This window comes from Topomyia yanbarensis, chromosome 2 (assembly GCF_030247195.1).
Source record: "Topomyia yanbarensis strain Yona2022 chromosome 2, ASM3024719v1, whole genome shotgun sequence".
In the NCBI taxonomy this organism is placed as follows: Eukaryota; Metazoa; Arthropoda; class Insecta; order Diptera; family Culicidae; genus Topomyia; species Topomyia yanbarensis.
Window position 1 is genome coordinate 359,089,004 of NC_080671.1, and position 16,765 is coordinate 359,105,768.

A 16,765-nucleotide genomic window follows, 5' to 3' on the forward strand; every position below is an offset into this window, starting at 1 on the left:
TCTTTCTGTTTCGCTTGATAACATCGACAACAACAGGCATGTTTTAAACTCGCCGTTCCATCTTATATACCTCTTGACATTGACAACAACAATTCGACGACTTTGACAATGACAAAAACAATTCGACGACTTTCTGAACTATGATAGACAACCGAATGGAAAGGAAACATGTTTCTATTGACCAATATCATTATATCTTCAATTAGGGCATTTGACATTAAATATCATGCTTTGTAGTATACATTAAGGCACGGCAAAAAAACGCTTTTTTAATCTCAAAATTTTTCAAACAAAATCTTTGGAACAAACGTCAATGTGAACACAGATGCCAAATTTTACATTATTTAGACAATTTTAGACCCTCGTCTACTTCGCTTGATTTTTTTGACATTGACACTATGGGAAAATATGAGGAAAAATCTGCTTTAAACCACCTAGTGGTGCAATTGTATCTTTCTCATTTCTCTAAAATTTTAATTCCATGACTGGTTATGTTTTAACAGGCTGTTAATTTTTATTACGGTGGATAGGGACACCTATACACAAACACTTAACTGCCACGAACCTAATGAGCTATGTGTCCGTGCTGAAACAATTGCAACAAAAAAGTAGAATATTTGTTTGGTTAGCTAAAATTTGTCTTCATTCCATTTAGTTTTGGTTTACTGCGGGGAGGGTGTAAGGGGAGGTATATAAAGGTGCATGTGTGAAGACGGGTGGTCGAGGGAAGATGCGAGGGGAATGTACCACACTCCAGCTTATTTTGGTAAACGGGATGGGTGTGTGAGAATGAAGCAGGAAGGATGGTGTGAGAAGGGAGGGATGACGTCAGAGGAGTGTTATGTGAGTGGGAGGGGGTGACACTCAACCAGACCCCCTAGTTGTGCCCCTGTTTAAGTTTCAGAAAACGCAACTTAGTCCAAAAAATGTAGAATTAGGAATGAGGCTGTCGATTTTCAGAGTGATTGCATGTATGCTTCCTATAGGAGAAAAAAGATTTATATAGGAAATTCACGTTTGATCGGATTCTTTTACCCGTGACTTCGATTCAAATGAAGTTCTGTAGCAATCAATATGAGTCACAGTGTGCAATTGTTGGTCACATTCACACATACACACATACGCACACACAAACATTTACCGAACTCTACGAACTGAGTCGATTGGTATTTAGGACACTCGGCATTGCGGGACTCGGTTAAAAAGTCGAAATTCCCAGTGATTGTATAACCTTCCTATATGAGAAAGTTAAATAGGAGCAAATCAGCTACACCCCAAAAAGTCGATCTTTGCCCAAAAAAAAATTGTTCGAGATAACATCAAATCTCAACGTTTCATGCATTTTAAATGCATTTGGCTTCAAAAATACGAATTCGATTTCTCAAATTCCATGTGGTCCGGCCTTTGAAAAAAAATGTTGTTCCGGCTTATATGGGAATTTCACACGATGCAGTCTATATTTCCGTAACCATATCACCGATCCGTACGAAGTTTTATTGCAGTCTATGTGAATATCCCTTTCTTTTGAGACTAATTTCGGTCCAACTATCTTCGAGAAGCTGATGTAAGTATGTTAATTTTGGAAGATGGCCATTTTCCTGAACTGCTGTAACCTTTTAAGGTGGTCAATGTGGTCAACGAGATTTGGAAATGTAAGAGAGGGGCGAAGACTCGCAACAAACCGCATTGTCTACTTCGCATTAGATACCAGGTTTGTGAAAATCGGTTCAGTCATCACGTAAACACATAAGTGACCTTGATACATTCTCGACAGCCGGCTGCCCAGAGCAATGAACACACGAGATTTGTATAACTATTTATCCCATCCTGCTAACAAAACTACGTCCTGTGGCAAACGTGGAGATGCAGCATTCATAACAACGTTTATTACACTATCTTTCCTTCCCCGATGACTGTAAGGAAGTGACCGGTGCCGTTATTGGCATTTTAAAGTATAGAACTCTCGAAACGTGCACATTGAGAATGGATACCTACTTCCAGGTCCTATTCGTTGATTCTCTGCGCAATTTCGCTTATTTTGGGCAATCACAGAGTAGCAACTGCGAACTGTACGGTCATCGTGCTCATGTTCATGCTCAGTTAGCTGAAATTTGAAAAAATATCGTTATCGCCCTTTTTTGCTTAATTATATCTCGATTCATGACCTTATATGTAGCAGGAAAAGAATTATATTTCGTTTGTCCCAATTAGTGACCTTGGTATTACAAACTCTGTTAACTTTTGCAAGTAACGGGTTATCCACTACTCGGGTTCTTATTTGTCAGGGCGGCCTAGGTGCTTCTACCAAGACTTTCGGATTTCCGTAACACAACAAAAAGTAAACAAACACTTTTACCGTTTATTCTCCCACAACTCTCCACTGCTGGTGCGCTGCTGCTGACGATGGCAGGAAGGCGACGGTTTTTTTCTGACCGGCCGGGACTCCAACGGCCGTGTTCTCCTGCTGGTACCACAGCTGGCTGCTCCGGCAGCGATCATTGGCTATTAGCTAGGGAGGTGAGTCTTGCTTCTTTGTTGGAACCTCCCCAGTGACGGTGGCGAATTATCGACTTGCTCGTCGTATATAAATACTTGGATGATTTCACGATTAATGAAAAAAGTAAAAAACACGCAGCCAGATTTGAACTCAGGCCCTTGCGCATCATAGCGCTAACTACAAGCACTGATCTGTCCTTACACATAAGAACAAGACGTTAAAACTCGTACAATCGTCACATCCGCAATTTGATGCCGTCTCGTGTGTAATGAATAAACCACAAAACTGCGTTTGATGATGTTGGTGAGGAATGAATAAAAAGTAGACGGAAAATAAAAACTCGCCGAGCATTGCTATACCAACCAGCATAGGCACGTGAATGTGATGGTAATCCTTTGACAGTATGTTGAAGAAACGTATGTACGTATAACGAGAGAATAAGTGATTTTATATGCTTGCAACAATTGCAAGCGGTTTGAACTGCAAAATTGCAAGCGATGCTAACATTATTTGCAAATTGATTGTCGCTTGCAATTATTGCAAGAGATTTTTGTTTTGGGTGTACAACGAGAACGGCCAATGTTACGGTTCCTTTTCATTTAGGCGGGAAAGCGAATACACTTCTTAACAGTTAGCTTATCCCGGTTGGCGAAGCGAACACAAATAATTTTCGCTGGTGCCCAAATCACGGGCCGGTACTTTTCGACAGTCTTAGCTCACCGTCACACGCGCGCACTGAAACGTTTTTCTGTCCCGAAACAAACTTGTAAACGGACGTCTGCCTATTGCCGTGGTCACTAACTGTTTTTTATACGATAGCCGCCTTCTGCCCTCCACCAAAACAACACTCAGTAAAATTAAGCATATTTCAATCAAAAATATGTGTTATTGAATACTATCATTTATTGTTTATTACTTCAAACAAAAAACTTATTGGTCTGAAAATATTTTTTCAATGCAACAACTATAAATTTCTGCTTTCAATAATAACTTTTTCAATTTCAGTAATTTTGTTTTAATTTCAATAGATTATTTATTAAAAAATGAAACAATAATTTTTTTTATTGAAACAATAAATAAATTTTATTGAATTTGAATTCAATAAATAAATTTATTGTCTCTCGATCAATAATTTTATTTAATTAATTTAATCCATATTTTTATTGAACCTACAAGTCTTTTTTTCTACGTGGAGCACCAAAAAATACAACGCCGCATAGCTGTCATCGCTATTAATGACGCTAAATCCCTCTGGATAAAGACCTGACACGTCTAACGTTTGTCTACCATTTATCTGTCAGTGTCATTCCAACCGAGCACGAGACAATGGCCCTCGTTCCAGAAGGATTCGAAGCGATTTTCTTCGAATTGAGTGCTTTTGACAAGTCTCGTGCTCGATCGGAATGACACAGACAAATAAATAATAATAATAGATAGAGATGGAGAGTCTTTTTCCAGAGGGATTCAGCGTCTTTAATTTTGCGTAAATAAATACAGTCTACGGAGTGTATACAAAAGACAGGTATATTTCCATCCAGTGCTAAATTGTTACCCTGGCGGGTTAAACTTTTCAACGAGAATAGTTAGATATGTTGTGCGATGGAACAAATTATTCGCTTTAAAGGGAGGTTCTTATTCAATGACCAAAAATTCACCAAATTTGTATTTTTTGTGGACCAGTGGAAAAACATAGAAGGAAACAGTTTTAGGATTGAAAACACTTATATTTTCGTCTTCGTTTACAATTTTTTCAAGACGAGAAAAACAAAATGGCGCCGTTCTGTCTGCGGGGAAATTCAAAACTGCGTACAACTTGTTGCCTCAGGATCGATCTGAAACATCAAACTAATGATAAAGCTCTAAAGCAAACTAAATTTATTGGAGGAATGAACTGTAAAAAAATCAAAATTAACGTGATTGTGCGATTTCAAATTTAGAAATCGATTTTTAGCCCTTCTCTACTTTAAGGCTTCACTAAAAATACTGAGTACTAAGAATTTGTAGATTTTAAGGTCATTCCTCCAATGAAAAAGGCTTACGAGACGTCAAAAGATGGAATCTTGTACGTAGTTTTCAAAAATCAAAATGTCAACATTCTGTAACAATTACATGTAATTAAGAGTTTTGGGCATAGCTGATTACGAATCTGAAATCAGTTTTTCGAAGCTCAAAATGATCGATCCGGACCCCCCACTAAAAACTAGGTGGCGTTTCAGCCAAAAACTGAGAAAAAAGGTTTTATGGTTTATAAACACAAATTTGAGTTATTATGTGGGGGGGGGGGGCTATTAAGACCGTGGGGGTAATTCAGACCCCCTCGATTGCTCAAAAAAATGTAAGAGTTTGTGATTGGCGTACATATTCGTGGAAGCGCCTTTCTAAAACATTAATTTTGACAGATGAATCTCATTCTGCAGTTTTCTTAGAAAGGCGATATAACGCGTTTCGTTTTTTATGCCAAAACAAAAATGGTAAGACCGTAATTAAAGTAACAAATAAAAGTGAAAAATACCAGGTGTTTCGGAAAGCTTGAGGCTCCTATTTTATAGAATGATTTTTGCTTGGGTGAAAACACAGATATTCTCAAAATGCTCACCAATTTTGTGCGAAATAAGCGTACGAGGCTATTCGGACCGCCAATTCCATCAACCACCGTTCAGCGGCTTGCGGTTGCACACTTCACTGCACAGGGGTTTTATGCCAAAATTGTGCGATCTTTTAACTACGTCTAAATGATTAAATTTGGGATATTGACGTCTTCGGAGGAATTTGCAGACATTACAAGCTGTTATTTTAATGATTAATCCCCCTAAAAATGAGATATATTTACCAACTTTCTTGCAAGTTCATAGATTAAAATTATGTTTTCGGCAAAGTTGAAGACTAAATTTTTGCAAACAACTTTGCCAAAGACACAAAGTCTTCATCTTTCATGTTTTCAACATTATTGCTGGTTGTTTGTGAATGATCCCTCTAAAGCAAATTCATTACTAGAACATTCAAATATTCTGACAAGTTCGGTATGTTGCGTAAAAAGGTTTGATTTACCAAAATGGGCTACTTACTGTATTACAACAATGGCTTCTTTCGTGTATTTTCAAAATAATTTAGTAGTTTTTGAAAAATAAAGTGTTTCAGATGGTGATTGGTTGTTAACGCGGATATGGGTAAGTTACGTAAGTAGTACGTTAATAGTTTTTTTTCCGACCACTCTTAAAAAATAGTAAGGTTTGTCATTATCTGCTATGATTTTCGTGATTAATCCTCCTATAAGTGAGATTTTTCATTGCTGTACGCTTTGCAATTTTCGCGTGAACAATTTTTCGCTCGTTTTTGGTGAAAAACCACTATGTAATACGCCAATCGAATGCTATGACTACCCAGATTAATTTTTTTAACACAATTTCTTTATTTTTTGCATTTCTCCAATAAAGGTTTCATAGGTTTGCACCATTCCATTGTAAAAAAAACTAAAAAAAATTGAGGATCTGAATTGCCCCAACATTGATAAAAGATGAGAAAACGTAGAATTTCGCAAATCGTCGTCTGGCGCTCCCATGGAGTGGTGCAAATTAGTTTGTATGGCCAAATTGTAACTGAGCTTTCAAACTAACATTCAGCACCTTTGATTGATAATTTCCTAACATCTATGCATCTAAAAGGGAAATTTACTTAGATAGTTTCGAATAGCCCCGGGTTCCCCTATCAAAATCAAATAGCCATTTCATTATGGCTGTTTAAAATGTAACTTTAACAATTTTGACCAACTTTTTTTTCACCATTTTCTGTGGTTGATTGATAACTCACAATTAGTCTGCGATGCCAGGTCCGTATAGCAGTCCTTCCTCCACATCGAATTGCTCCTGGAGAGAAATGGCTCTAGTTTTCTTCTCCAGACAAGACGTCCCCATGGAGCCGGACACCCTGCGTTCGGCAGATTTCAAACGTTGATTATCAGAGGTCCGGGCAAAAGGGGCTGCAGCGAGTTCATTGTCTTGAGCAATGACGAGCTTCCTTCATGACATATAAATGACGCTTTCCATGGCTTAAGAAGCAGAATGCAAATGTTTCGGAGCCAGTCTGCACACACACCCGTTGAAACATTCATTGGAATTCTGGGTCATACCGGAATAGTAACTATTCAGATACGCTATAAGCAGACGCAGTTCAGCCGCGGCAGCAGTGGTGCCCTCTACAGATCAAGCCTTCAAGAAATACCTTCTCGAGACCTATACACAAGTACAGTGCAACACGAAGCATTCTGGGAACGTGCATAATGTCATGAAAAGGTTTCTACCTGAGACGCTCATCTCGAGCCGAAAGCGTCCCATGGCGGCCAGGACGCCGCACAGTGGCTGGAGGCCGGACAAAACCTCAAAAATTAAGTTTTATACCTTATACTATTCAAAAAATTCAAAAAAAAAATTTATGTTTAAAAAATTTTGAATGTGCTTAAAACATTCCAATACTGATTTCGGTTTTAGATTCGTGTCGCTCTAGGTTCGCTCTAATATTTACAAAATCCATATAAAAATGACAACTCAGAGCGAACCTAGAGCGACTCTGATCTAAAACCGAAATCAGCGTTAAAGTTGTTCGAAGACTACTTCAGTTTTAAATCAATGCTACAAAAGTTATATGAGTACCACCGTTTTACTTAGAAACACCCCAAACCTTGATTTTGAAAAGTATAACAAATAGAGCTTGAGTATTTTCAACCGACTTTTTCTAAAAAATTTCATTCTATAACTTCACTGAAAGTAGTATGACTCTATCTATTATAATTAAAAGGCTAATTTTTTGATCTTGGTAAAATTAGAACTATTGTTTTCACAAAAAGAAGGGGCACACAAACTGCGAAAACTATCTGAAAGACAATAATAAGTTCATTAGTTTACGTAAAAACTTAAAATTGCAGTATTTTGGCCCACTGTGCGTGGTGGAAAATGTTAGGTCGCTGAATTATTCTAACAAGTTTCCTCAATGGATACAAGTCTTCCAAATTTGAACTTCATCTTTCCTCGTTCAACATTCTTTCCAAATGATTCTATCGACAAGCAAAGTGATTATTCGAGCGATATTGACAATGCAATGCTTTCGCATAATATCCTCATCATGCATCAAACTGAGCGTAAATACTTCATTCATCGGTCAATTAGGAACCAATAATCGAGAAGGAAAATATCTGTCTAAATCCCTGTAATTATGGTACACCCCTTCAAATCAAAAGTTGGCGAAAGTTTCATCCCTCTCCCCAAATAAAAAAAAACGAAATCAGCACTTACTCGGTTTCCTCTTCTTCCGTTTTCTTTTTCCCAGTGATAATCGTCTGCTCGTCCATCAACTCACCGCAAACAATTAGCGCAATCAATCAACTGAAGCAACTGCGAAGGACAAAGATTCTGCTGCTCGACACGATTGGTACGATCTTCAACAGCAACAATAAGCTGTACCAGAGCTTCGCCCGGAATGGGACGCTGGCGTACGGGGAACCGAACCGTAACCTGCTGGTACTGACGATTCTGACCGAACATTTCAAACTCATCCTTCAGCGGGATCACGGAGTCGATCTGGGTGACTATCGGCATATCAGCGAGAGGCTGCTGAAAATTCGTCTCAACGATGCAGACGATGATGACGACGAAGGAGCAGTTAATCGAACCAGCGGCGACGATGGGTGGGGGGAATTACATGAAAAACGGATAACCAGCTCCGGGCGAAGGCAAGCGCTGGAGTATCTAATAAATTCAACCACCCTGACCTCATCCGAGTGCGATTTTAATTATCTGCTAAGCGACGGTAATGGGTCGGACGAGCTGCAGACGCTGACCGTGGACCGTTCCCGCTGTCAAACACTACTCGACAGTTACTGTGATCTCAACGACGACACAAATTATCTCAACTTATCATCGTTCGATAATGGCGGCGAATACGTTAACGCAAGTGTTGTGCTTAATGGCAGCGACTATATTGAGCATAAAATCCGAAAGGATCGGCGAAATAGAGAAATCGAACAATTTTGCGCTTTATTAAACCTCGACAGAAATCATTTGGTGCTATCAGACAATCAAAATTCGGATCTCGTTGATGTTGGTGCTTCCTTATCTAGCAAACGGTTGATTTTTAGTGAACACTTTTATCTGTATGATTACATCCTAGCGGTAGTGCACGACCAGCGCCATACGCATTCCCATCAGTATCGGAAGTTTCAGTTTGATTTTATAGTGTTTGACTTGAAGAATATCTCCAACCATCGGACTACAATAGTGTGGCGGCCGTTTTTGATCCTACGACAGGATCAGCTGGACCGGCAAAAGTTCAGTATGCACCCGGTGCAGCCCGGTTACAGTGATTGGATCATCGAAACGACCATCGAGTCCATCTGGATCTGTGGCTTGCTGTGTTGGAGTGTGATCGGACTCGCGGTGTTTCTGATCGTATCGATCATATTCGCGAGCGTGGTGTTCAGCATCGCCGTTAGGTGAGTAACAACTATTCGTTTTTCTTCTGCGCGGATCAAGCAGCAGCGTATAATATATACGAATATTTCATAGCTATGTTGAGGAATAATTTGACATTATCTCATTGATTTCCACCACAAAACATTAAATTTCAAGCTGTATGAAGCGCTTCAATCTACGAAAGAGAAAGATTACCGAAAAAATAATGATAAAATCTTTAGACAGCTTTTAGGTAACGATAATTGTGTAACCATACATTTGAAGAAATATATCAACGGAGAGAAATTGTTTACCCAGTTCTTGGAAACGGTGCTCTATACTTTTCTTGTAGGTCTGGCGAGGTTGACGATTGTAGCAAAATATGTTTTGCTATTTAACAACGATGCCAATTACACGCTAATATAATATTATTGAGCTTAGACCACGTCCATTATGTGTTTATTTTTAACGATTTTTTTTTCATCTAAGTTCTTTGCTTTCGTTTTTGTGTTCTGAGCGAAGTAACAACGCGTTGCAAAAAGAATAAGCCGATGCCTCATGTATCGACTGAGGATAGACGTTCGTTTTTATTTCAAACCCAACATACCATCTCAGACCTGTTCAATCAATTTTTTAAGATGAATAATAAGAAGAATCAGACTGATAGTAATTGTTTTCGGTCCGACCCCAACGTTGTTAGTGGACTACTATCCTATTCTGGGTTAGTCTCTATTGGGCGTTTCCAGAACTACTTTGACAGACTATTTTTAACTTCTATCTAACCGCAGAGATTGCAAGAATCTTTAACCTAGAATGCTATACACTAGTCATTACGTTATATTTCACACAAAAATACTACTTTTTTTAATACTATGTACACACTACTGAGTTAAAACACTTTCTAAAAATTTGCAATGTTCGGAACTAGCAGTAAAACAAACCCTTTGAAATCAGCCTTATGTTCAGCAGATCAAAGCTGGAATCCAATTTAATTTTGATTTAATACATACAAACTAACATATTGTCTTTTAATTTGGAACTTACAATTGTTTGTTTCCTTTCCACTTTGCCGTTCTTCCCCCTCGTTACACCTTTCCAAACCAACAATACGATACTGAAATTTTGATTGTTTTTAAATTATTTTGAAGTATACAAATATTGTAATGCATGTGCTAGATAACATAAGTTTTAATTTGTTCTCTCTTTTATGCCACTTACTTGATTTTTAATCTAATCTCTGTTGTTTGTCACCAACTGATCTGTATTCGTCCCTTTCGCTTTTACTCCGTACAACGTCGCGCACCTATACGGTAGTTATGTTGTGGTCAAATATTTACATAATATTCCTTTTAATTGCACTTCTAGTTTTTGATTTTAATGTGTTACTTAAGATTAATTCTCCTGTTGTCACTATTCGCACTTATCTCCCTTTCTTAACCTCGTTTTTCTTCGTCTACGTAAAGCGATACCTGTTAATATATTCAATTTTCAATATTGTGTTTTCTAATATGCGTCAACGTACAGTTTCCTTCACTATTAAAATCCTGTACCGTTCTATCTCCAAGCAACTTCGTTCACTTGAGAAAACCGTCCACAATCCAATTTAATTAAACTATCTCGCAACTTTAAACACTTTCTACCAACTTTCTATGTTGTCTCCTTTTTCTACGATTCCTCTACCTGACATTTCACTCCAATCGCTATCACCTTTTCATCCCACTTCATTTCTTCTCACCTTCTCTGTTTACTCGCCCTATTAGCATTATCTCGATGAGATGTCAACGGATCTGCATATTCACGCGGCAGTGAAACAGTGGGCCCAACATTTTGCCCGACCCGTAAACCTGGTTCAGGTTTCATATCCGGCCCAGATTTACCTTCGACTTCCAACACAGCTAGTCTCGCTGTCGCTCTTTTAAACCTTCCAGTTCTGGTTCGAACCCATTCCCATAGTTCCTCAACTATACTACGGATCCAGCATTTCCGGCTCACGCATTCAGTGACATACACCAAATCCCTGTTTTCAATGGTCTCGAACCACTTAGTTCTCCGGTTGACCGTTGGAACGTACTCCTTAATCCAGCGTTCCCACATCTCGTTAGCCAGTTGCTGCGACCGCTTGTAAGCATCCCGTAAAGCTTCATCCGGATGCGGTGGTGGCGGTATTGCATTCGGCTCGTTAGGTGACACTCCCCGAAGAAAATGGTTCGGAGTGAGTACCTCTGCTTCCAAAGACTCCTGGGACACGTACGTCAGTGGACGAGAGTTAATCATGGCCTCAGCTTCAACGATGGCAGTCTGAAGGACTTCATCCCTCAGCACGCCTTCCGTCATCGAGTGCTACCAACGCTTCCTTTATTGAGCCAACCCATCGTTCCCAAACCCCTCCCATATGGGGAGATGCGAGAGGGTTGAATGTCCACTTGGTCCGCGATGTCGTGTTCTCCTCGGCGCAGTCTTCATCGATGCTGCGAATAGTCTCCACTATCTCTCTGCTAGCTCCTCGCAGATTCGTTCCGTTATCCGAGAAAAAATCAGCTGGTGGTCCTCGACGGCGGCTAAATCGTCGGATCGCCATTAAACACGCTTATGTCGCTAACCCGTGTGCCACCTCCAAATGAACTGCGCGGGTGACAAAACACGTAAACAGTGCAATCCATCGCTTCTCCTTACGACGTCCGATGGCCACTCCAAAAGGCCCCAGATTATCTACCCTAACTTGACTGAATGGGCGAAGGTTCTGTTCTGATCCGTTGTACAGGAAGTGGAGCCATCCTTGGAAATTAAGGATGATTTCGGTGCACCTTGCACCGAAATGACGACATCGTTCGAACCACCGCGTGGATTCCCGGAATATAAAAGGGCTACTTCAGCTCATTTTTTACCGTTTCTTGATACCCGTGTACAAACTTTTCGTGGTACTGCTTAACTACCAACCTCGTGACTGCGTGATTACCATGTAATTTCACCGGAAGCCTTAGATCGAACGGAAGAAACTCCGCTCGCTTGCTTCTGCCTTCCATCAATATCAACCCATGCTTGTCGATAAGCGGCGTTAACTTGAGCAACGGACTAGACTTCTCGATTACTAGCCACTCACTGACGGGACGATTTCGATTTTTAAGCAGTACTGTTACTTCATCGATGTATTCGTCGACCAGCGCCATCATCAGCAGACTCCTCTCCACCTTCAGGTACTCCTCTTGTTGCAGGGGAATACGCACTGATGTTAGAACGATGTACTTCTTCTGAACTAACAACCGAATGCGCTTCTGGTGATCTGTTGCCTTCACCGCTTCAATTGGCAGACGACCTATTTTCGTCCTGCAGTTCGAAATGAAGCGGTAGACACACGCCATTGTTCTCACGAGCACAGTCCATTTCGAAAACCGTTCGGTATTCATGATGACATCCGCGTCAATCACGTCGTGCAACAACAGGTGAACTCGAAGTTCATCCACCGTAGTTGCTGGTGACAGAGTTCTTTTCGGCCACATTTCCTTCTTGATGCATGAATTGAAGCCCCTGCACCCAAGGACTTCCGGAACGTATATCTGGGCCCTTGGCCCACTTCGTGATCTGGTCTGCCAAGTTGAACTTTGTCGGCAACCGACGCTAATCTGACAACTTCGTAGTATTTAAGTCTCGTCGATCCGAAAACCGACAAACTGCTTATATCTGCGCTGCTCCGATTGGAGCCAAGACAAAACAGTTGCCGCATCGACCCAAATTACCTGCTTCGCAATCTCAATGTTGTGATTTTCTCGTACCGCAAGGCGTGCAGCCAACACAGCTGCCAAGAGCTCCAACCGACAAATTGATAATTGCTTGATAGGAGCCACTTTAGCACGATTCATCACCAAAGCACATACGACTTCACCTCGAACCACTGCACGAAAGTAAGCCACACATCCGTACGCTGTCTCACTGGCGTCAGCAAATATGTGGAGCTGCCCGTCTTTGACTTTGTCTGACCGAGCATTACCGAAATAGCTAATAGCTTTATCAGCTTTTTAACCCGATTTTGTCAGCCTCTGATTTTATCAGCTTTTTAACCCGTTTTTGTCAGCCTCATATTAACATATGTTTGATAAGCTCTAGCAGACGAACCAAGTCCAATTCGTGCAAATCCTTTCTTGAGCATATTTTCCGTACCTTATATTTTTTTTTAATTTTGTGCTGGAAGACCTCCTTAAGTGAAATTTATACAAAATCAGAAAAAGTTATAAGCCTATATTTAGGTACTATAGAAGAATACATTAACACCTTCGGTTTATAATAGTAAATTAAGTGTTTATTATAGTAAATTAAGAGTAAAAACGAAATTAAAGTTTGTTTTGCTATTGTTAGGATTATATTGATTTGTAGACAGAGCTGCGCTAAATAAATTTAAGTGTTGGATACGTTGTACATAAAAACGTATTGACTCCAAAAATACGTCTGTTGAACTTTTTTTTCATAAATAGTTCGTCGGGATAATGACGGATATCAATATTTTTGTAATTATCTTTGTTTTTGGAACGAGTTTGACGAGTGGGTTTTGAAATACCGTCATCGGTGATTACTTTACGCCAAAAATAGAACGTTTTGTACATTACACTCAAGAACTACGATCACGCAACTTCAAATTTGAAACTGTTCGATGTTTTACATATGGCACAAGTACCTCCAAAGTCATTGAAAAGAACTTTTGGAAAATCAAGATTGAACGTGAAATCTAAAGAGCTAAAACTGGCGTAAAGTCACCCCCACAAGGGGGCTACTTTACGCAAAATTTTTTTTCACAAAATCATGTTAACTCCTTGATTTATTGTTATGGATTATGCTCGTTATTTATGTGTGAAAGCAAATGAATGTAGTGCTCGTAAAAATAAAAGGATGTGTTCAAAAACTGCGTACCACGCATCCAAGAACCTTGTTTTGGAGAGTCGATAACATATCCTTGTAATCCTTTCGGATACAGATCCTTGTAATCCTTTCGGATTATTTCGTAAAAATTTCCCTTAAGGGGGTCTTCCAGCGCAAAATTTAAAATAAATGATTTTTTGGTTTTTGCTAATTTTGCATCTCTAAGACAAGAAAAATATGCTCCAGAAAGAATTTACTATTTTGCCAATTATAGAACCTCGTCCTTCACATAGTGAAAAAATCATCTTTTTAAAAACAAATCTACTTTGAAAATTTGTTCGAGGTCTGTCTCCTTTGCTTAAACATTTATCAAAAGCCCCTACTGTTTAATATTTGTAATACATTGACAGACCCCAAGCTCATTTAAAATGTCAACAATTGATTTTTACCTGCCAACAACTTACCCTTCACTATAAAACACTGCCAAAAAGTTGAAATCATTCCCAATTAGATAATTCGACAGAGCCCCTGTTAATTGAAAATGTCCAAAACTATTGTTTTTAACAGCCCTCAACTTGCCCTTTAATATAAAATACTCCCAAAAAGTTGAAAAATATTCCATTTTGATGCATCGGCGGACCCCCCTGTGCATTGAAAATGTCCAAAACTATTGATTCTCAACAGCCCTCAACTTGCTTTTCAATATAAAACACTTTCCCAAAAAGTTGAAAAAAAATTCAAATTCATTGACACCCCTAACATATCCATAATGTTCGAAAATAGATAATGATCATTGATCCAAGAATTAAATCAAATCGCAATCATGGCTGATAATGCTCACTTGTGATTTTTTCCGAATTGCTCGCTGCAGATAGAATCATGCCGTGATCATCCTCTCAATTATCAAATTCAACCACAGATCAAAATCACCACTGATAGAGGGCAAGAAAAAATCGGTAGTGATTTTTGTGAGATGATCTTTTGATAGTTAAGAGAGTGATCACGGCATGATTTTATCGGCAGTGAGAATTTTCGAAAAAATCATAAGCGATAATTATCAGCCATGATTGCGGTTTGATTTTTTTTTATTATGATTTTCCCAGCACTGTCCATGAAATTAAAATATTATCACCTTCTCCGGTGAGAAGGAAAAAATCAAATAAATTTTATCGGGAAAATCATTCTTACGCTATTTGTGGAGACGGGGAATTTTACGACGCATCTTATCTCGGAAAAGTTTGGCATCTGATAAGATTCTTCTCACGCGAAAGAGTGAGAATTACAATGCCTGGTTAACACGTTCCAGTTCTATAGCTCATGAACCCTTACTAGGTCCGAATTGGCCCAGCTCCCCCTATTCAGAATACTTCCTTATAAATACATGTGTAAATGTAAAACGGCCGACAGATAATACTGTCGCTCCGATAAAACATTTTTCAACTAGAACTAATTTCCCAACAACAAATTGAACTTCCTGTTACTCAATCAAAGGCATCAATCACGTCACTCTCGAATTGTTTGATGAATTGTTGAACAGTAGAGAACAGGCAGAGGATCGATCTTTTTAAACTTTTCCCGTTTCATAGCATTCTATGGAAATTATCGCGAGGAAAGTAAGTAGTAGATAACAGACTGAACATCAGTTGGAAAACGAATCTTGACAAGCAGCATGGTGAAAACTTTACCCTCACCGATAGCCCCCGGCACTAGCGTACAGTAAATAAGCTACGCGGTCGTAAATACCAGCGCCACGATATAGGTTGGTTCGAAGACTATCTTCGACATGATTGGCTGACAGTGTAAGAGTAACATCTAGGCTCACCGTTTCCTTGCCTTACTTGATGCGGAAAATCGCAACTACCCTAAAGATATTCGTAGTACTTTTGGTTAAAGGCAACGTAAAAGTTTGAGCGAAGTATGTTGTGAGGGGAAATTTTAATTATTATTTATTACGAAACTAACAGTTTCTAAGTAGTTCATAAACGACACAGTCCCTATAGCAAATAGCAGTGCATCGACGAAAATCGTTATGTTGCTATATGTATTCAGAGACAATCTATCAGGATGCAGGGTATACCATAGCCCGAGGAACTTCCTATGCCGGTTGCTCTTTCTTTAACGTTCTACTAACTTGAAGCGGTAAAGATATATTCGTACTAGAATAAGAGTAACTCAGTGTATGAGAGTATTCAACCCATAAAATAAATCAAATTAGTTAATTTAGATGCCTTTTTCGATGAGGATGCTTTGTTCATTGTACTGATTACTGTGCACCTAGCACCTCCATCGAAATGCTTTGTAATTTGTACCTCCATAGAGATAGTTTTGAGTATAAATCATCAACAAAGTGGCTGACGTTTCGGGAAAAATGATACTATTATACTTAAACTCCCTATCGATATCAATGTGCAACTTTCAACTCAATGTTTAATATCCTTTAATTTTTTACCCACGATCCAACGGACGTGCTCGAAATTCGCAACACCAACCAATATTTCCGCTTGTCAGCGATAAAACTTCATAAATCCATTTAAAATACCCTAGCCCACGTTTCGACGGGATACGAAAATTGGAATGCTTTCCAATCCTCCTATTTGACGATGTAATCGCAGCAGAAATATTTACTCTCGGTATTTCATGATGCTTTATCAAGTACGAACGAATGGTGAATATTTTGTTACATTTGATCCTGGAAGTATACCTACAAACAAAACATACAGAGCAGGGTTGTCAAAAAATAAAATGCTTAAAATTTTAACCTGTTCTTACATTTATCACCCTACTTCTATTTGAAAAGTATCGACAACATTCAATGTTACCTAATGTGACAGCAATATCTTCATAGCAGTGTGTTCAGGGTTTCACAACTAAAAGGGGTTAATTTTCAACTCATTGTATGATAACCTGCTCATCCGATAAAATAAATTTAAAGCCAAGCCGCACATGCTAACTCAATAAATCTCTCCGCTTAACTGCACTT

The 16,765-nt window shown here is 39.1% G+C and overlaps 1 protein-coding gene across 1 annotated transcript in view; it reads left to right on the plus strand.

Moving 5' to 3' along the window:
* The window catches only part of LOC131680698 (uncharacterized), a 119,732-nt gene that overhangs the window by 829 nt on the left and 102,138 nt on the right, over positions 1 to 16,765 (plus strand). The window contains exon 3 of the mRNA XM_058961408.1: positions 7,817 to 8,978. Within this exon, the coding sequence (XP_058817391.1) occupies positions 7,817 to 8,978 (1,162 nt within the window). The remainder of the gene's footprint in view (positions 1 to 7,816; positions 8,979 to 16,765) is intronic.